The 21072-nt window shown below is 40.0% G+C and overlaps 1 protein-coding gene and 1 long non-coding RNA gene across 25 annotated transcripts in view; one reads left to right on the top strand and one right to left on the bottom strand.

Moving 5' to 3' along the window:
- Positions 1–1094: 1094 nt before the first annotated feature.
- On the top strand, positions 1095–18840 carry LOC309625967. 3 transcript variants are annotated; one of them, XR_014242842.1, is made up of 3 exons: positions 1095–5209; positions 5291–5359; positions 5543–18840. It is a non-coding gene; the product is annotated as an uncharacterized lncRNA (long non-coding RNA). The 3 variants fall into 3 exon arrangements; XR_014242843.1 differs by having other exon boundaries at positions 1095–5359; positions 5543–17175; positions 17973–18840; XR_014242844.1 differs by having other exon boundaries at positions 1095–5359.
- ZMYND11 (zinc finger MYND-type containing 11) overlaps positions 18824–21072 on the bottom strand; it is a 128154-nt gene continuing 125905 nt past the window's right edge. For all 22 annotated transcript variants that reach the window (XM_082386072.1, XM_082386056.1, XM_082386065.1 and 19 more), the window contains one exon: positions 18824–20884. In XM_082386072.1, coding sequence (XP_082242198.1) covers positions 20762–20884 — 123 coding nt within the window. In that variant the 3' untranslated portion in view covers positions 18824–20761. The remainder of the gene's footprint in view (positions 20885–21072) is intronic.

The raw sequence follows: 21072 nt of genomic DNA, 5'->3' as shown, positions 1-21072 counted from the left end.
TGTCCACCTCAAGGGACGTGGTGTCACTGCTTCCGAGGAGAGAGTTTCCGTTTCCTTGACACCCACGTCTTTTGTGACTTGTAGTCTCGACTTACATCTTCTCAGCAGAACCCACAGCCCCGGTCCCCACCTGTGGGCCAGCCCTTTCTCTCCTGCCGGCCCCCAGGCGGGCGCTGGGTCCCAAGAGGGCATCTTTCCCATCATGGCCGCTCTGGCTCCAGTCCAGTGGGCCCCTCAGTTCACCTCTTATTGTCTTTCCGTTTTTAAGGTTAATCCATGAACGAAATAACTGGGCAAGACCAAGTCAGTACGATGCCTTAGCGAGAGACTTGGGTCGGCCGTGCTGCCTCGGGCGGTGGTTGGTGGTGGTGACCCCTCGAGGTGGTGCACGCATCAGCTCCTCTGGCTGGGGTGGATCCCCCATGTCTCGGTGACCCCTCGGCTCCCCCCTTTCCCTCCCCTCCCCCCTCCATACTGCACATCACTGTCACCCCTGACTCGGTCGTTCATGGCGGGAGAGTCGGAGGCCCACCCAGGGCTGGCACAGAGGCCTCTAGCAGATGGACGGCATCTGCGGCCGGGCCGGTCGTGCTGGTCGTCGGGGCAGGAGGCTGGCAGGTGGCTCGGCTCCGCAGCTCCTCACTTGTCACCTGTGAAGAGAGCGCGGGGCCCCACGTGGGGCTGTCGGGCTCGGGGGACAGACTGACCAGGGGAAAAGCAAAGGGGCAGAAATGGAAAGTGAGAAGGAGGAAGGGAAGCCCGGCAGTGCGGGCGCAGAGGATCCAGGCTTGGCCTCAACTCCCCTCATGTTGCTTCGTTTCCCTACCTCGTGTTGGTGTTGACACGTGTTGACAGATATCTCTGGGCCTGTCCAGCTTCCCTGGGGGGACCAGGGCGTGTGTTCTCTGCGGGCCAGACCAGCCCGAGCAGGCGTTCGGGAAATGCAGGGGAGCCGCTGGGGGACAGAGGTCCGCTAACTTGATGCGTCCCTGCTCTGCTGACCGTCAGGAGGACGAGGACCGCGTCGGGTCCCACACTTCGGCGGAGCCCGGGACGGAGCAGTGAGGTGAAGGCCACGTGCGGCCAGAGCTGCCCCCTCCCTGCATTCCCGTGGGATGTTTTCCAAGGGACCGGATGCACCCACGCATCTTGTCAAGTCACCCTTGGCGGTCCCTGACCCCTGTCCGTGCTCCCTGAACCTGGGGGGCAAGGGGCAGCATTACTGTGCATCCCATTCCTCAGCCCCCCGTGAGAGGGCAGAGGCCACCTGCCCTGACCACTGTCCAACGGGCTTTCCCGCAGGTCAGGCAGCATCAAAAGCATCCGAAGCTGAGAGCCAGGGGGTGAATCCTCAAAGACGACGCTCTCCTTGCGGAGCAAAGCTCCTAGCCACCAAGGGGGCAGCGCGGCTTTCAGGTCCGCCCCACCTGGACAATGGCTGCAGGGTGTCCTAGCTGGGAAGTGGCGGCAGCGTGTCACCGGCTGGGGTTCCTGGAGGTAGGAGGGGGCTGTGAGGTGAGTTGGCCGGTCTTGATGGGTCTTAGGGATGCTTTTGGTTAAGGTTAAACCGTTGGTCGTTAGCGGGCAGTTACACCTGGACGGGCAATGGCACACTGATTATGCTGCATCTTGGCAACAGCTCCAGTGAGGGTTGAACCAGATCCTCACCAGCCTGCTAAGGCTGGGGTGGCGGACATGTCTGTAAAGGGCCAGGTGGCTTCTGTCTGAACCCCTCAAGTCCTGATGTTGTGACCCAGGTGCAGCCCTCAGATCTGTGGGAAAGGATCTGGTCCAACAGAACTGTATTTAAGAACACAGAAATGTAAATTTCATATCATTCTCCCATCATGAAATATTATTCTGTGGATTTTTTTCCAAGTATAAATGCTACTTTTAGCTTGTGGGCCCTACAAAAATAGATAGTAGCTGGATTTGGCCAGATTTGGGGTTGTAGTTTGCTGATTCCTGTTGTAAGACACACAAGTAATAAGGCAAACTTTTGAGAATTAACTTGATTCTGGTTTTTCTTTCAAAAGCAATTAGTTTCTGAGTCTGATAGTTTGGGCTTTAAATGTTTTAATTTTCCAACTTCTGTCTCTTTCACTTATTCAGTCAATAAGCATTTGAGCACCAACCATGGGTTGTTGCTGGGTTGAAGTCGGAGAGGAGGCCACCCTCCACCGAGTCGTGTCCAGCAGGGACAGCAAGGCCTGAGCCGGAGACTGAGGGTCAGTCTTGGCTCTGCCAACACAGGGGATCACGTAAGCTTTCCCGTCTTTACAAAGAAGGGTGAGACTAGATGGTCTTGAAGATCCTGTTTCCCTTACACACGCTGTTCTTCAGACTAATCCTCTAACCAAAATACGGTGATGAGGCCAGTGCCTCGTCTCACCATCAAGCAGCTGGTGCTCCTCGTAACTAACCTGCTCCAGCCGGGACTGCACAGGGAGGAAGGGACTCGTGTGTTTCTCAGAGTAGAGCCGGGGTGAACTGGCCACATGCCTCAGGGTGTCTGGGGCGTCGTTGTGCCAATACGCCCTGTCCGCAAGCAATACCAGAGCAGCCTCTCCGGCCTCCCTTCGTGGTGTAGGAGTTTGGGTGCCTGGTATCCTGCACTGAACAACAGGGAAGTCCCCAAAATATCAGGATTCTTTTTAAACAGCCAAGTTCAGAATTTTATATCTCAGTGCCTGATTGATAATCTATCAGCAGAGGCTAACACTTTGCTATTCGTTTCTAACTCTATCAAATGTTTCAGGATATAAGGAGAAACACTTGAGAAGCTGTTTACAGAGACCCCATGGTCCTTTGTAATGTGAACAATTAAAGCCTCCATTTGGTCTGCTTAAAATTCAAGTCAAATGTTCAAGTTTTCACATGTTAAATATTTTGTTTAGTCATGTGAGAGGGTGGTCTGTGGAGGATAATTTGCTGCAGGAAGGTCCTTCTCCCCATGGGCACCTCTCTGTTTTTCCAGCCTGTCCTTCGTCCAGACATCTCTGCTACATAATCCTCGATTCACTCAGCCGTGGGCTCCCGTGGCTCCTTGAGGTTCAGGGAACAAGGACAATAAGTCAGTTTAATGGCTGTAAGGAGCTCCTACTATGTTTAAAGCACTTAATGAGCATAAGGGAGGAGGTTCCAGGAGGCACGAGATCGTCAGGGACAACAGGCAAGTTATGGAAAATGAAGCTAGAAATCACGAGTGAGCTGGCGCATGGTGTGTGAAGGTGTCCAGACCTCTCCAGTTAGGCACAATGCAGTTAGACAAGAGGAAAAAGAGAAAAATATCACTGTTACCTGCCATCACCACCTCACCATTTACAGCCTGGGCTGTTAGGAAAACCCAAATCGTCATTTTGAAAAAAAGGTAACATTTTGAATAGGTAATCCAGTCACATGGTCCAAATATGGAAAGTACAGGAAGAGGTTCCGTCTTGTCCTGGCGCCCCCCGCCCCCCACACACACACAGTCCACGACAGGTGGCCATTTATACTCGTTTCTGGTGTATCATTTCTGTGTTTCTTTATGTGAATACAAGTCAGTTATGAATACATATCCTATCACCCCTTGGTTCTAACCCAAAGGTAGTCTACCATACACTCTGCTCTGTAATGTTGCCGAGAGCTGCTATTTTTTAAAAAGCGTCACAGCATTCCATCTTCCCTAATTCCATTCCTGTCAGTGGACACTTAGCCTTTTCCAATCAACTTTTGTTATGACAAAAACAGTTCATTTTACTTGTGGGCAAGCATATCTGATGGGTAGATTTCTGGACATAGGACTGATGAGTCATCGGGTAAATGCATCTGTAACTTTGACGGATGTTGCCAGAGAGCCCCATAGTGGTTTCACTTTGATTTTTCACTTTCACCAGCAACTCTTCAACGACAGAAAGTATCGATTTAATTAGCATTTATCTCATTATAAGTAAGTTTGAATATTTTAAAAATATCTTAAAGGCTACTTGTATTTCTCTTTCTGTGGACTGCTTGTTCGTGTCCCTTGTGAAAGTTTTTAAAAGGCAAAAAAAAAAAAAAAAAAAGATTATTGGAAGATCTGTCTAACTCACCTATCCAGGTTCTCTGCCTTTTACTGTCTTTCATCTACTTTACAATCTGTAAATTGTGGAAGACTGATAATAATACTAATTATTCTTGTCCATAGAAATGCACATTGTGTCCCTGTAGACAGACCTGTTTCACATCTATTTGTAAATTCACTTCAGAGTTCCTTGTTTTCTGCATCTGTGGTGTTCTTGGAATCCTCCTTTGAACCAGTTGTAAAATCTTTGATACGTGTTTATATCGGCATGGGAGTCGTGACTTTCTCTTTAGCGTTGTCCTTCTACACACTTTTTCCTCTTGATTGCTGTGATTTCTGTTAGTTGGGGAGATTGGCCCTCTGTGATGAGTTGAAATTTTTTTTTTCCCCCTTTGTGTCACTTTTTTTTTAATTCACTTTTCTTGCCATGATGAACTTTCTTATGTTTATGTGGTTGAATTTACCCACCTTGTGTGGCTTTGGAGTTTGTTGTGCTTGAGCACAGGATGCTTTCAGTCCATGTTACTTCTCCTGCTTAGTTGGTTTTTTCCACGAGCCTCACTCGTCTTAGGCTCCAGACTTTCTGGAGGGCCTGGAGATAGTCATTCTGATAAGTGTATGTTGCTACTGATCAGGCACTTTCCTTGTACTTCTTAATATTACAAGACCAGAAAAGATTCCGCTTTGCATTCCAATTGTGCATAAACTTACTTACTTTTAAAAAATCTCATCTCTTATTGTATGCTCTCAAACAGAATTCCGGAGGAACCAGCCGCTTTCTAGGAGACCAGAGGAATGTGTATAGCATCAAGATACTATGCCATTTCTGCAGATAAAAGGAACCAGTCCTAATTATTACATCAGACCAGAGGGAAAGGACTGATTTGCAAAGAAAAGTTCGGTATGGGACCTGAGCTGGATGCTTAAAAAAAGAAAAAAAAATGCGTGTGGACAGGTAGGGGCTTGGAGACATCTGTTACTCCCAGAGCTGCAGGAAGGGTTCTAGAGACAGAGGTGAAGGATGCAAAGACAGACTTGGGGGAAAAGGTAGCGTCCACACGGATAAGGGACCTGAAATGGCAGGTCTCACTGACTGCTACTCTCCCAAGGGGCACGGTTAGCACAAAAGGTGAGACGTAACTTGTACGCGGAACCTTCTGCCAGGTAAACTTCCCCTCCCGCCTTTCCACTCTTCCCTCATCCTTTTTTCTGAGCCCTTCTTAATTATGTATTTTGTCTGTTCAGACCCAGGCTCAGGGCAGCCAGGATAAGGAGCAAGAGCAGAGCAGATGCAGCTCTCGGCCCAAAGGCCAGGTGAGGAGCACCCCCCACACACACAGGCCCAGGTGAGGAGTCCCCCCAGTGTGGGGGGGCATGTCACAGCCACTCTCCAAGAAGGTGCCTGGGTCTGGGGAGGCCCTCTGGGATTCTCGGGCAGTGCCTAAGACCATTCTTTATGCTTCTGAAAAACTTACTGCAAACTCTTGTAAAATCCAGGATAAAATGCTTGGAAGTGATTTATTTATAAGAAGAGCTCCCACTCTCTGGCCTAAAGACCAACAGCGGAAAGAAACTGAACACAAATCGCAGGATTTAAACTGGAGGCAAACAAATGGAGAAGGTGTGCTCCATGGCATGTCTTCACTCTCCAGCAGCAGGTACTCGGTGGCCGGAATTACTAAAAAGTTATAAGAATTATAGCTTGATCTTTCTTAATCTTTATGATCCTCTTTAAAATGAATTAGAAAACAGTAGATTGTCATTCCTTTTTTTTTTTTTTTTAAACAAAGAATGTGTAATAATTTGTTTTGTTCAAACCTAATCTTGCCTGCTACCTGAGACCTCACTCACTGAACAGACCTGGTTCAAAGGAAAGCTTGGTCTAAACTGATTATAGAATTGGTCCTCCCAGGTCAGGTGCAGTCTCTCATGGACAAGAACACTGGGTCTTTGAGCTAACGTCCCCTCTCCTGCTCTTCCCCTCAAGAGTTTTTAGAGTAGGGGGAGAAGTGTGTCTTCTGCAGGTGGATAAAGGTGAGGGGTCTTTGGATCCATGCAGTGACCTTTGTCTTCTGATCTCTCAATGACATGCCTTGCTGCCTGGTTTCTGGATGTCCCCTTGGCCTTCAGAGTTGAAATTTTGAGCTTCAGGAACTCAGGGTCTGTTATTGGGGCATTGCTCCCTATCTACCGTGACTGATACTACTCGGATGTCTCTGACGTCTGACTGCCTTCTGTTACTTATTCGGTTATTGATGGACATTTGGGTTGCTTACGTGTTTTAGCTATTGTTGAATAATGCTGCTATGAACATGGGTGTACAAATATCTCTTCAAGACACTGCTTTCAGTTCTTTTGGGTTTATACCCAGAGGTGAATTGCTGGGTCATATGAAAATTCTGTTTTTAATTTTTAGGGGGAACCGCCATACTGTTTTCCACAGTGGCTGCACCATTTTACATTCCCACCAACAGTGCACAAGAGTTCTGATTTCTCCACATCCTTACCAACACTTATTTTCTGTTTTGTTTTGTTTTGATAGTAGCCATTCTAATAGATGTAAGGTTGTATCTCATAGCTTTGATTTGCATTTCCCCAATAACTAGTGACGCTGAACATCTTTTCATGTGATTATTGACAGTCTGTAGCTCTTCATTGGAGATATGTCTGTTCAAGTCCTTTGCCCATTTTTGAATTGAGTTGTTTGTTTGTTTTGAGTTTTAGGAGTCCTCTGTGTATTCTGGATATAAATCCCTTATCAGATACATGGTTTGCAGATATATTCTCCCATTCTGTGGGTTGCCTTCCATAGATAGTGTCTTTCAATGCACAAAATTTAAAAATTTTCATGAAGCCAAGTTTTTCTACTTGTTTTTTTGGTTGCCTGTGCCTTTGGTGTCATATTTAAGAAGTCATTGTCAAATCTAATATGGGAAGTTTTGACCCTATGTTTTCTTCTAAGAGTTTTATAGAGTTAGGGCTTACATTGAGGTCTTTGATCCATTTTGAGGTATTTTTTGTATATGGTGTTGGCAAGGCTCCAACTTCATTCTTTTGCATGTGGATATCATTTTCTAGCACCATTTGTTGAAAAACCTGTCCTATCTGCATTGAATGGTCTGGGCACCATTGTCAAAAACTATTTGAAAATATATGCTGGGGTTTATTACTGGGCTCTCTATGCGATTCCTATGTCAGTATTATGTCAATACCATGTCATTTTGATTACTGTAGCTTTGTAGTAGGTTTTAAAATCAGGAAGTGTGAATCCTTCCACTTTAATCTTCTTTTTCAAGGTTGTTTTGGATATTTGAGGTCCTTTAAGATTTCATATGAATTTTAGGATGGGGTTTTCTTTTTGTGCAAAAACGTCTTTGGAATTTGGATAGGTATTATATTGGATCTGTAGATCACTTTGGGTATAATGAAAACTGTAAAGCATTGCGGAAAGAAATTAAAGAAGATATAAGTAAAAGAAAATGCATCCTATGTTCATAGATTTGAAGACAGTATTGCTACTTTGTTGATGCTCTTGTTGTTAGTAAACTAGGAACAGAGGATAATTTCTTCAACTTGATAAAGAACATCTACAAAAAACCTACAGCTGAAATCATACTTCATGGTGAGAAACTCAAAGCTTTCCCACTAAGATTAGGCACAATGCAGAGACATTCCCCTCTCACCACTCCTTTTCAACGTTGTACTGGAAGTACTTGCTAATGCAACAATGCAAGAAAAGGTAATAAAAGATACATAGATTAGGAAGGAAGACATAAAACTGCTTTGTTTGTAGATGACATGATTGTCTATGGAGAAAATCCAAAAGAATCAATGAAACAACTCCTGGGCCTAAAAAGTGACTACAGCAAGGTTGCAGGATACAAGGTTAACATACAAAAGCCAATCATTTTCCTATATACCAGTAATGAGCAAGTGGAATTTGAAATTAAAAGCACAATGCCATTTACTTTAGCACTCCCAAAATGAAATACTTAGGTATAAATGTGAAATACATATAAAAACTACATGAGAACTACACAACTCTGATGAACAAAATCAAAGAATAAATGGAGAGATATTCCTTATTCATGGGTAGGAAGACTTAATATTATCAAGATGTCAATTCCTCCTACCTTGACTCAATGCAATCCCAATAAGATCCCAGCAAATTATTTTGTAGATATTGACAAACTGATTCTAAAATTTATATGGAGAGTCATAAGACCCAAAATAGCCAACACAATATTGAAGGAGAAGAGCAAATTTGGAGGACTTATGCACCTTGACTTTAAGACTTACTATAAAGCCTTGGTAATCAAGACAGTGTGTATTGGAAAAAGAATAGATAATAGATCAGTGGGACAGAGTAGAGAGGCAAGAAATAGGTCCTCATAAATATAGCCAACTGATCTTTTACAAAGGAACAAAAGCAATACAATGGAGCAAAGATAGTATCTTCAACAAATGGTGCTGAAATGACTAGACATCCACATGCAAAAATATTAATCTAGACACAGACCTTAACACCCTTCACTAAAATTAACTCAAAATGATCTTACACCAAAGTGTAAAACACAAAACTGTAAAACTCCTAAAAGATAACATAGGGGAAAATGTAGATGATCTTCAGTATGGTGATGCCTTTTTAGATATAACATTAAAGGCATGATCCATGAAAAAAAATTGATAAATTGGACTTCATTAAAATTAAAAACTTCTCTGTGAAAGACAGTGTTAAGAGAATGAAATGACAAGCCACAGACTGGGAGAAAATATTTGCAAAAGACACATCTGATAAAGGACTCTTATCTAAAATATACAAAGAATTATTAAAAATCAACAATAAGAAAATGGACAACCCAAATAAAAAGAGGACCAATGACCTGATTAGATATGCCACCGAAGAAGATATACAGATGGCAGTTAAGCATATGAAAAGATGTTCCACATCATATTTCATAAGGAAAATGAAAATTAAAGCAGCAATGAGATAACACTACACAACTTACTTAGAATGATCAAAAACCAAAGCACTGATAACACCAAATGCCAGCGAGGATGTGAAGCAACAAAAACTCTCATACGTTGCTGGTGGGAATGCAAAATGATGCAACCACTTTGGAAGACAATTTGGTAGTTTCTTACGAAATGAAACGTACTCTTACCATACAATCCGACAATCACATTCCTTGGTGTTTACCCAAAGGAAAACTTATGTCCATACAAAAACCTCCACACAGATGTTTATAGCAGCTTGATTCATAGTTGCCTTCAGTAGGTGAGTGGATAAATAAACTGAAGTAAATCCAGACAGTGGAATATTATTCAGTGCTAAAGAAATAAGCTCTCAGATAACGAGAAGACATGGAAGAACCTTAAATGATAAATTACGAAGTGAAAGAAGCCAATCAGAAAAAGCTAAATACTGTATGATTCCACCAATATGACATTCAGGAAAAGACAAATCTATGGAGACAATTTAAAGATTAGTGGTTACCAGGGATGGTGGTGGGGAGAGATGACTAGACAGAGCACAGAGGATTTTTAGGATAATGAAAACATTCTATATGATACTATGATGGATATATGTCATTACACATTTGTGCAAACCCTTAGAATGTACAACACCAAGAGTGAACTCTGATGTCAACTACGAACTTTAGGTGATTAATGTGTTCATGTAGGCTCATCCTTGGTAAAAAATTTTAGAAACTTCTCGTGAGTGATGTCTATAATGGGTGAGGCTGTGTATGTGTGGTGGAAGGGGACATATGGGAAATCTTGGTCCCTTCTTCTCAAGTTTGTTGTAAAACTAAAACTGTTCTAAAAATATTTTTTAAATGCAAAAAAAAATTTTTTTAAGATAGTTGGTTCAGTGGAATAAAAGTTCTTTGGCTAAAAGAATAAAGAAAAAAAGAGCTGTGTGGTGAATATACAGAAACTCTTATGAAGTTATATTCCATAAATAATAGAATTCAGACCACAGTCTATAGTCAGATGTACTATTATCATAATTGCTATTTAATAATTATTTTTGAACCACCAAAAAGAGCTAAACAAAAGATAATTTTTAAAAATTCTACATTGTAGAAGACTCGCACCTTTGCGCTCTCTGTCAATCAGCTCTCCTTGTTAAATTATAAATGTATTCTTCTTTTTTAAAATTTATTTTTATTGAGATATAATTGGCATATAAATGGTATAAGTTTAAGGTGTACAACATGTTGATTTAGTACATTTATATATTGCAATATGGGTACCATTGTAGTGTTAGCTAACACATCCATCACATCACATAATTGTTTGTGGTGGAAATTAAGACCTAGTCTCTTAGCAAAAGTTTATAATATAGTATTGTTGTCTGTAATCACTATGTTGCGTACTAGTTTTCCAAAACTTATTTGCCTATTGGTTGCAAGTTTTCTCCCAATTCCCCCACCCCTCAGTCCCTGGTGACCACCATTCTACTGTCTGTTTTTATGAGTTTGGCTCTTTTAGATTCCACATTTAAATGAGATCATGCAGTATTTGTCTTTCTCTGTCTGACTTATCTCACTTAGCATAATGACCGCAAGGTCCATCCATGTTGTCACAAATGTCAGCATTTCCTTCTTTCTCATGGCTAAATAATATTGCATTGTGTATAAGTACCACAACTTCTTTATCCATCCATCCATCCACTGACAGACACCTAGGTAGTTTCCATATCTTGGCTGTTGTGAATACTGCAGTAAACATGGGAATGCATATATCTCTTTGATATCCTGTTTTCACTTCCTTTGGCTATATACCCAGGAGTGGAATTGCTGGATCAGATGGTAGTTCTATTTTTAATTTTGGGGGAACCTCCCTACTGTTTTCCATAGTAGCTAAACCAATTTACATTTCCAACAACAGTACATAAGTGTTCCCTTTCTCCACATCCTGGTCAACACTTGTTTTCTTGTGTCTTTTTGATGATGGCCATTCTAACGGTGTGAGGTGACATTTCATTGTGGTTTGATTTGCATTTCCTGGTGACTGATGATGTTGAGCATGTTTTCATGTACCTGTTAGCCAGCCACCTGCATGTCTTCGAAAAAAATTTTTATTTGGTTCCTCTGCTCATTTTTAAATCAGATTGTTTGCTTTTATGTTATTAAGTTGTATGAGTTGTTTATATTTTGGATATTAAATCCTTATCCAATATGTGTTTTGCAAATATTTTTCCCTATTTCATAGTTTGGCTTTTCATTTTTTATTGGCTCTTTTGCTGTGCAGAAGCTTTTTAGTTTGATGTAGTCCCACTTGTTGAATTTTGCTTTTGTTGCTTGTGCGTTTGGTGTCATATCTAGAAAATCATCGCCAAGATTAATGTTAAGGAGTTTCTTTCCTATGTTTTCTTCTGGGAGTTTTATCATCAGGTCTCATGCTTACGTCTTTAATCCACTTCAAGTTAATTTATGTAAGTGGTGTAAGATAGGGGTCCAATTTCATTACTCTTTGTGTAGTTATTCAAGCTTTCCCAGCTCCATTTGTGGAAGAGACTGTCCTTTTCCCATTGAGTGTTCTTGGCTCTCTAGTCAAATATTGGTTGACCGTAAATGGGGGAGGCGGGTATTTCTGGGCTATCTAGTCTGTTCAATTGACCTCTCTGTGTCTCTTTTTATGATAGCACCATACTTTTTAAATTACTCTAACTTTGTAATATAGATTGAAATCAGGAGGTGTGATACCTCTGTCTTTGTTATTCTTTCTTACGATTGCTTTGGCTATTAAGGGTCTTTGTGGTTCCATACAAATTTTAGAATTGTTTTTTTCTTTTTCTTTCTTTTTTCTTGTTGAATGAAAGATTCTTTAAATTCTATAATGCTTTACAATTTTCAAAAGTTTTATACACATGATTTCATGTATCCCATAATAACCCTTTTTTCCCCCTTCGCTCTCCCTACTGGTAACCACTAGTTTGTTCTCTATATCTGTGAGTCTGCTTCAGTTTTGACTATTGATTCAATCTCCTTACTCGTTACTAGTCTGTTCAGATTCTCTATTTATTCCTGATTCAGTCTTGACAGGTTGTATGTTTCTAGGAATTTATCCACTTCTTCTGAGTTATCTAATTTAGTGGTGTATAATTGTTTATGATAGTTTCATGATCCTTTGTATTTCTGTAGTACCAGTTGTAACCTCTTCCCTTTCATTTTTGATTTTATTTATTTGTGTATTCATTCTCTCTTTTTTTCTTGTTTTTTTACAAATAAAGATTTGTAAATTTTGTTTATCTTTTCAAAAAAACAGCTCTGAGTTTCATTGTTTTTTTTCTATTGTTTTTCTTGTCTCTATTTCATTTATTACAGCTCTGATCTTTATTTCCTTTCACTAAATTTGGGGTTCATTTTTCCTTCTTTTTCTAGTTCCTTGAGGTGTAAAGTTATGTTGTTTATTTGAGATCTTTCCATTTTCTTAATATATGCATTTATTGGTATAAAATTCCGTCTCAGAACTGCATTTGCAGCATCCCATAGGTTTTGGTATGTTTTGTTTCCATTTTCATTTGTTTTGCTGTATTTTCTCATTTCTCTTTTGATTTCTTCTTTGACCCATTGGTGATTCTGGAGTGTGTTAATTTTCACATTTGTAGATTTTTCAGCATTCCTCTGTTGTTGATATCTAGTTCCACATTATTGTGGTTAGGAAAGATACTTGGTATGATTTCAGTCTTCTTAAATTTGCTGAGACATTTTTTGTGTCATATCATAGATCTATCCTGGAGAATGTTCTGTATGCACTTGAGAAGAATGTGTATTCTCCTTCTGTTGGATGGAATGTCTATAAATGCCCATTAGTTCAGTTCAGTCTAATGTATGGTTCAAACTCAACATTTCCTGGTATTTTCTGTCTAGATAATCTAACAATTGCTGAATGTGGGGTATTGGATCCCCCAACTATTGTATTTTTTTCTATTTTTCCCTTCAGTTCTGTTACTATTGCTTAATATATTTAGGCACTGTGATGTTGGATGCATATATATTTTATATTTTATAGTTGTTTTTATCTTCCTGATGAATTGACCCCCTTATCATTAAATATTGACTTTCTTTCTTATTACTGTTTTTGGCTTAAAGTCTGTTTTGTCTGATATAAGTATAGCTATCCCTGCTCTTTTTTTTTGCTTTCCACTTGCATGCAATATCTTTTTCTATCCCTTCACTTTGAGCTTATGTGTCTTTAAACCTGAAGTGGGTCTTTTGTGGGCAGCATATTGTTGGGTCTTGTGTGGCTTTTTTTTTTTTTTTTTTTTCAATCCATCTAGCCACTCTTTAGCTTTTGATTGGTGAATTCAATCCATTTACATTTAGCGTCAAGGACTTACTAATGTCATCCTACTAATTATTTTCTGGTTGTTTTGCATTTCCAATGTTTCCTTTCCATCTGTTTCTGCCCACCTTCGTAAATTTGTGATTTTTTTGTGGTGGTTCTCTCTGTTTCCCCCTTTTTAATCTACTCTAGGTTTTTGCTTTGTGATTCCTGTGAGGTTTACATAAGAACTCTCATAGATAAAACAGTCCATTTTAAGCTGATAGCAACTTAACTTTGATCAGCTATAAAATCTTCACTTATTGACTCCCCCTTTTAAAATTTTGTATGTCATTATTTAACTCTTTTGTATTGTGTATGCAGTAACAAATTGTAGTATCTGTAATTATTTTAATACCTTTCCTTTGATCTTTACACTACAGTTAAATGATTAACATACCATCCTATTACAGAGTTGGAGTTTTCTAAGTCTGACTATATATTTGCCTTAACCAGTATGTTGTATATTTTCTTATGTTTTCATGTCACTGATTAGCATCTTTTCATTTCATATGGAGGAACTCCTTTCAGCATTTCTTGAAATGCAGATCTAGGATGATGAACTCCCTCTGCTTTTGTCTACAAAGATCTTTATTTTTCCTTCATATCTGAGGGGTAACTTGGCCTGAGAGAGCATTTTTGGCTGGCAGCGTTGATTTTTTTTCCCAAAACTTTGAATATGTTATTCCACTCTCTCCTGGCCAATAAGGTTTCTGCTGAGAAATCTGCTGATAGCTAATGAGGATTCCTTTGTAGATTATAGTCTTTTTTTCCTTTGGCTGCTTTTAGAATTCTTTATCTGTGATTTTTGATAGTTTTGTTATAATGTGTCTTGAAGAAGGTCTTTTTTGTGCTGAGAAAATAGGATGATCTATTAACTTTGTGAATGTAGATTTCCAGTTCATTCCCTCTCCAGGTTTGGGAAGCTCTCAACTATTATTTCTTTAAATAAACTTTCTGCTCCCTTCTCCCTCTCCTCCTTCTGAAACCCCAATTATTCAATTTGTTCTTTTGATGGAATCCTATAGGTCATATAGGTTTTCTTCACTCTTTTTCATTCTTTCTCCTTTTCTTTGTTCTCCTCTAACTGGATTATTTCAAATTCCCGTCACCTAACGCACTTATTCTGTCTCCCCTTTGCTGGACTCCACTGCAGATGCTCTCTGCTGCATTTTTCATTTCATTCATTGAGTTATTCAGCTCCAGAATTTCTCCTTGGTTCTTTTTTATAATTTCTATTTCTTTGGTAAATATCATTTTGAACCAGTGTTTTTCTTTTCATGATTTCATTGAATTGTCGTTCTGAGCTTTCTTATAGCTTGTTGAGTTTCTTCAAAACAGCTATTTTGAATTCTTTATCAACTAGATCACAAAATTCCATGACATTAAGCTTGGTTATTGGAGAATTATTATCTTTTAACGATGACATGGTTCCTTGATTTTTCATGTTCCTTGTAGTTTTGTGTTGCTGCTGTTGCATTTGAAGTAGCAGACACCTCCTCAAATCTTTGCTAGTTGTCTTCAAATGGGGCGTTCTGTTTGTTGGTATTGTCATTAATTCTGCCTTTTTCTGGGTACCCTTGTTCCACTCTGCTTGTTCGCTTTCGTGGCAAACTTTTAAAGCTTTTGTATCTTTTTTGGTTCTTACAACTCACCAGACTGGCCACTGGCTTCTTTGTTTTCGAGAAGGTGATGCTACAGCCCAAGTTTCTGGCTTCTCCTTTGCCCACAGACCCTGGCCAGTTCTCTGATCACACGCTCTGTCTACTGGAGCTTGCTTTTGCTGCTGCACTCAGGAGTCACGCACAAGATGCTGGCTGCAGAGTGGGGGAAAGTGTGAGCTTATCTCTTAGGGCACTGGGGATGCCCGTGGACCTGGTAAGGGGATCCCCAGGAGTGGCACTCCCAGAGGCTCATGGGTGGTCTTCTTGCTGAGTTCAGTTAGCAGGAACTGCATCGCTTTAAAGACCTTTGATATTTTTATCTGCTTCTTTCCTGATCTCCTCCCTCTTGGCAGTCATGGAAGTCCTGCTTCAGTACTCTGGGTGCTGCTGGAGAGACAGGTTCTCCAGCTGCTTCCCACACCACTGGCTAGCTAGGTACTCACTCATCGCTCTCCTTGTCTCTTGTGAAAGAGGTCACCACTGTCAGATAGATCCTCTGTATGCAGTGATTCCTTGGGGGGGGAGGGGGTGGGGTGCAGTGCTGAGAAAGTTCTTCTAGATCCACTGCATCCAAACGTTCTCCCTCTCCAATGACATGCTGGAATCTCCCCTAGGAAAGGCTGGATTTCTGCAATTTCTCTATCTTCTGTGGGTGTCTGCCCAGGTCAACACTCTCCAGGTTTTTTCCCAACTGCAGCCAGAAGGGTCAGGCAAGTTTATTGCCCCATGGGCTCCACAGCCCATATCAAGGTCTAACCCTAACCCTATTACCAGATGCAGAGGTGGGCAAGACCCCTTACCGGTCCCCTGGCATATGGTGCTGGTTCCCACAGCAACCACAGAGGTGCTTGTGTTCATGAAAGGTGCCCTAATTCTTTGTTGAAAAAGGACAAAAGGAGGAACACCCTATGCCACAGTGATGCTGATATCACTTGTCTATGCCTCTTCTTGTCCTAAACATAATTTCCCTCCCATTCACGAGCAGTTTTCAAGAGCAGGCTTCTCACATCTTCACTTCTTTATCATCTGTCGTTTTGAACCGTCTCATCTTGTGTTCCAGTCACTGTGAGGTTACCCTCTAGTTATTCTCTCATGGCGTCACCCTCATTCCTGCTTCCTGTCTGATGGCTTCCTTAACCATGTCAAATCTCTCATTGCTTGAAAAAAATTACTCTCCTGTAACCTTTAACCCTGCAGACCGCTCTAGCCAAGAATTTTGTTTCTTCTGTAACTTTTTTTCCTGGTTTTAAAAGTTATGTTCATAGTAAAAATATGAAGGAAAAAAATGAATCTTCCGAAATCAATGTTGAATCCTCTGGAATGCCTTTCTTCTCCAGCTAACTCCTGCTCACCTTTCAAGTTCAAGCTTACGTACAGGTTTTTTTAAGCCTTCCCTAATTCTTTCCCCTCCTGTTGTATGCTTTCTCTGTATCCTACAGTCCCATATTTTTTCTTCATTGCACCCAACTCTGGGTTATAATTAAAGTTGTACTTATTTGATTGATGCCCTTACTAGAATATAAGCTACATAGAGACAGGAAATATGTCTGTTCTGCTCATTATCATACACTTAGCATCTAACACAAATGCTGTAGGAGCTCAAGTATTTAGTAAATGAATGAATAATATTTACACTGTGTCTTCTAAATTTCCTTAGCAGTCTATACCTCCAGTTATACTCTTTCCTGTTCCTGGAGGTAGGGATTATTTATCATTGCAAGACTTTATTAAGCCACAGACCATCTTCATGGGGCTGTAGAACAGGAGGTATGTCATCAGGAACCTGGTTCGTGACTTTGAGCAGCTCTGGGTCTCAGCTTTCTCTCCAATATGAGGTTAAGGAGTTGGAGTAGATAAAGGTTTTCAGACTGCCCTGTAGAGCCATAGGGATCCTTAGGTAACTTTCCAGGGCTACCTACTTGCAATGTCAGTTTAGAGGTTGTTGGAAGATTTTTAAGCTCTCAAATCTCAGACTCTGAAAGACTAAGCCTACCCTCAGAGAGGTCAAATTCTGGTGAAAACTGATTAATTTTTTTCTTGTCAGCTCCTAGGTTTCAAGGAGGACCTCTACTAAACATTTGCTAAATGCATACTGACTACAGGTCAGGTGCTGATGGGGGCCCTTACTTGGTAAGACAAAGCTCTTGTTTTTAGGTTGCTCTGTCCAACATGGGTAGTCATCAGCCACACGTGAATAAACTGTGGCTAGTCCGAACAGAGATGTGCTGAAAGCATGCAACACACACTGGGTTTTGAAGACTTAGTATAAAACAAGAATATAAAATGTCTCACTTTTATATTAATTAAATATTGAAATATTTTGGATATACTAGGTTAAGTAGGATATATTATTAAAATTAACCTGTTCCTTCTTAATACGGTTAAATATTTAATATGATTATTTAATGGTTTAATATTTAGTATGGTTACTAGAAAATTTTAAATTTCTTAGGTACCTCACGTTACATAATTTCACTTGACAGCATTGTTTTATAGTTTATAATTTAGTGTGGTAGTAGTAGTTAAACTTCTGAGCACTTACATATCATATCCTTTAAGACCTAGCCTCTCAGGTGTAATCCCTGGCCAGTACAAGCAGTATCACTTGGAAGCTTATGAGAAATGGCAGAGTCACCAGCTCCACCCACCCCAGACCATCTAAGTCAGAGTCTGCATTTTAACTAGATCCGCAGGTGATTTGTGTGCACATGAACATTTGAGAGGCTCTGATCTAGATCACAGTAACAGGACTCTTGCTACCTCTCCTATTTTTGCTTCTCTAATCTCACTGGATCCAGGATTCTTAACCTAAGGGACCTGGATCCTTCTGGGGGGTGGGGGGAAGTCTACAGATGGGCCCTAGGACTCTGTAAAATACTGTAACTTTATGGATATTGTTCATGAAAGTGTGTTTTTATTTTCATCAGTAAAGCAGTGGTTATGAAAGGATGCCCTCATCAGCAACACTTGGGAACTTGTCGGCGATGAAAATGCTGGGGGTGGGGGCCAGCAGTGTTTGAACAAGCCCTCTTGTGATCCTGATGTCAAAAGTTTGAGAACCACTGAATTAGGGAGGCAAAGAAGAGGGTCGAGCCACTTACTACATTACAGTCTGGTCAGGAGGGTGACGCTGGCTTGAATTGAGATTGGCATCATGTGAATTGGTTGGAGGAGTGCAGTGATGCAAGGTGAGATGATGGATGTGATTCTAGATGTATTGAAGTTGATGATATTGACTAATTTCAAATGTTCATTGAATAATTTTCTATCTATCTTTAGGTTCAGCCTAGCATAAGTTTACCCAGAAAAGGGGCTTTGTAGTCAAACAAACCTGAACTTGACAACTGGTAAAAGTAAATTCAACTTAAACAAATGTTTAAGTAAATTATTTTTAACACACTGATTTTATATAAAGTTAAACAGTCACCAATGGATCGCCCACAGTATATGATTACCATGTGATACAGTTGTGTTTGTTTTGGTCTAGGGGAATGGACTAAATCAACAAATTAAAGGTTTTTTTTTAAATACATTTATTAACCAATGTTAACACATTAAATGAACCTATATATTGCTAGTCAGAGCAGCTTACAAAATGCCAGAATGCATCATAGAACTGGACAGCCACGATGAATAATTACAATGTGCATAGTGGCTAAGCTCAACACCTTGATATAGCTTTATGATTGCAGAAAATTTTTAATAATGATTCCTAAAACAATCAATTGTAATTTTACCTAAAACTTTTACAAAACCAGGCCACAATCTCTTTTTTTAATTTTGTTTTTTTTTTAACACACAGTTTTCACGCTGTAGTAACTTGGAAATGTGCAACCGTGTCAACGGAGACAAAAAAGCCAAAGTAACACGAATCTTACTTTCATGCAGCTATCGGTAAATAGTACACACTCTGGAATGATTTTACACCAAAAATAGTTCCACAATAACTTGCTCTCATAGGGGTGGATCGAAGTTTTAAAACTTGAAAAACAATCAATCAATCAGAGAAGGTTAAGTGTTCATGGTTACGTCGTCTCGCTCAGACCACGGCACCGTGGCAACACTGACAAATCACACAGCAACAAGGAGGGACCGAGAATGCCGAGTCCCTGCGTAATCCAGGTACGGTGCTGAAATGGGGCTACTGGGCAGATCCTACAAGCCATTGGGCACCACTGGGCAGTAGCTTGTCGATTAACTTGTGTCACCACCATCTGTAACAGCATCAGGACTGGATGGATGATCATTTCACAGAAGGCTCTTTAGAGTGACCCTGACAAACCTGGAGAAAACTTTTTAAAAGGTTTTTCTCCTGATTCTCTCACTTACATGGTGTGTAATTAATTGCTTTAATAAATATCAAAGGTCTAAATAAATATTTACAAATTATTTCTCTAACCTTAAAAATAAATGATAAATGGGAATTTATTTTGACTTGGTCTAAGATCAGTCTTTGAAAAAACATAAATTGAGTTTTGTTTTTTTTTTTTGTAAAAAGTAATTTAAGTTTTCCTGGCTGTATTTTATATGTCTATATGTATAAAAAAAATCATTATTCAACTATCGATCCATTCCTATTGGTAATGCTTCTTAATCCAGACATTCCGCAAAATACAGACTTTTTACAAATCACGGCATCTTTAATACAAGAAAATTAACATGCATTATTCTTCATTCTGTGTACAGTGGTGGAGTTCATTAGTAGGCAATGACCCACTACTACAAACATAACGGCTTCTGTGAAACTTAAGTGCTTTCTTTCCTTTCAGTATTAACTTACTTACAATGTAAGAGGTGACACCAGATAATAGGCAATCAATCAATCAATCAGATGATATTTGGGGAGGGAAGGGAAGCATTAAAGAAATTTGTATGCCTCATCTATAATTTCATGTATGGATAAAGGTAGTTTTTGGCTTTTTATTTTATTTTTGTTTATTTTGTTACAAGCACTCATGTTAGGACAAAGATGAAATGTGCAAACTTTAAAATTTAAATATTCATTTTCTCTAAGATCCAGCTCAGTAAAAGATTACCCCAGTTCCCTGCAATTTTAAACTACAAGATCAAAGCTAATAATTTGTTATAAAAGTTATATATTGAAAAGAAATAATGAAAAACACAATTGGGAAATATTTAAGAAAAAATATGCAGGACTAGCACCTGCTGTGTCAACCCTGTTCCCTAAATTCAATCAATCATATACCCACTGGCATAACCAATAGATAATGCCTTTAAACAGTAAATTAAGCTGAACAAAACCAGCTCAACAAGGTTAAGAAATAAATTTCACATCAAGGTAGTATGCTTTATTTCTGAAACAGTTCTGTAGTTCTTACATTCAGATCTATTTTAAATGTTTCTTTGTTAAACTCACTCGTATTCACCTGCTGTTTTTTTTAAAGATCTGTTTTGTTTAAAGGTTAAAATCTCTGTAAAACCTAAAAATGTTTTAAAATTTGCTGAAAATGCAACAAACTCTCAATTAAAATTTATTTAAAATAATACCCTCCACTGATGTTACTTTTACCCCCTGAAAAACTCCAGAGGAGCATTAACAAAAGATTTAACTACTGTGCAAAATTTCTTCACGAAAAGTGTTTAAAGGCTGGTGCAAAATGGGAAGCAAATTCTAAACAATTTTGGCTTCTTGGAAACAAAAACCGCTGTGTCTGAGAAGAATAATCGTCAGTGATTCTCCAGAAAGAACCAGCCTTCATCTTTTCCGGCGACAGGTGCGCTTGTGTTCCGCATGCCAGTGCTCCTGCTGACACTTGATTGAGCAGTAGGATGTGTTCCAGCAGCAGTGGTACATGGCCTCCTCCTCACAGTTGTAGCACTGCAGGCAAGAAACCATAACCAGCAGTTAAACGTGGGATGAAATGCATAGGAAACTGGGTACAGTGATTGACAGACTTTTGAAACTGTGCTTTTAAAGCTCTTTCTGGCTCAAGCTTAAACTAGTATCACCAAGAACATCAGAACATGTTTTCTGTCCTGAGCAGGATGGCAGGAAACAATGGGATG

Source organism: Balaenoptera borealis (genome assembly GCF_965194805.1).
Source record: "Balaenoptera borealis genome assembly, chromosome: 3".
Taxonomy (NCBI): domain Eukaryota; kingdom Metazoa; phylum Chordata; class Mammalia; order Artiodactyla; family Balaenopteridae; genus Balaenoptera; species Balaenoptera borealis.
This window is presented reverse-complemented; position numbering and strand designations above follow the sequence as displayed.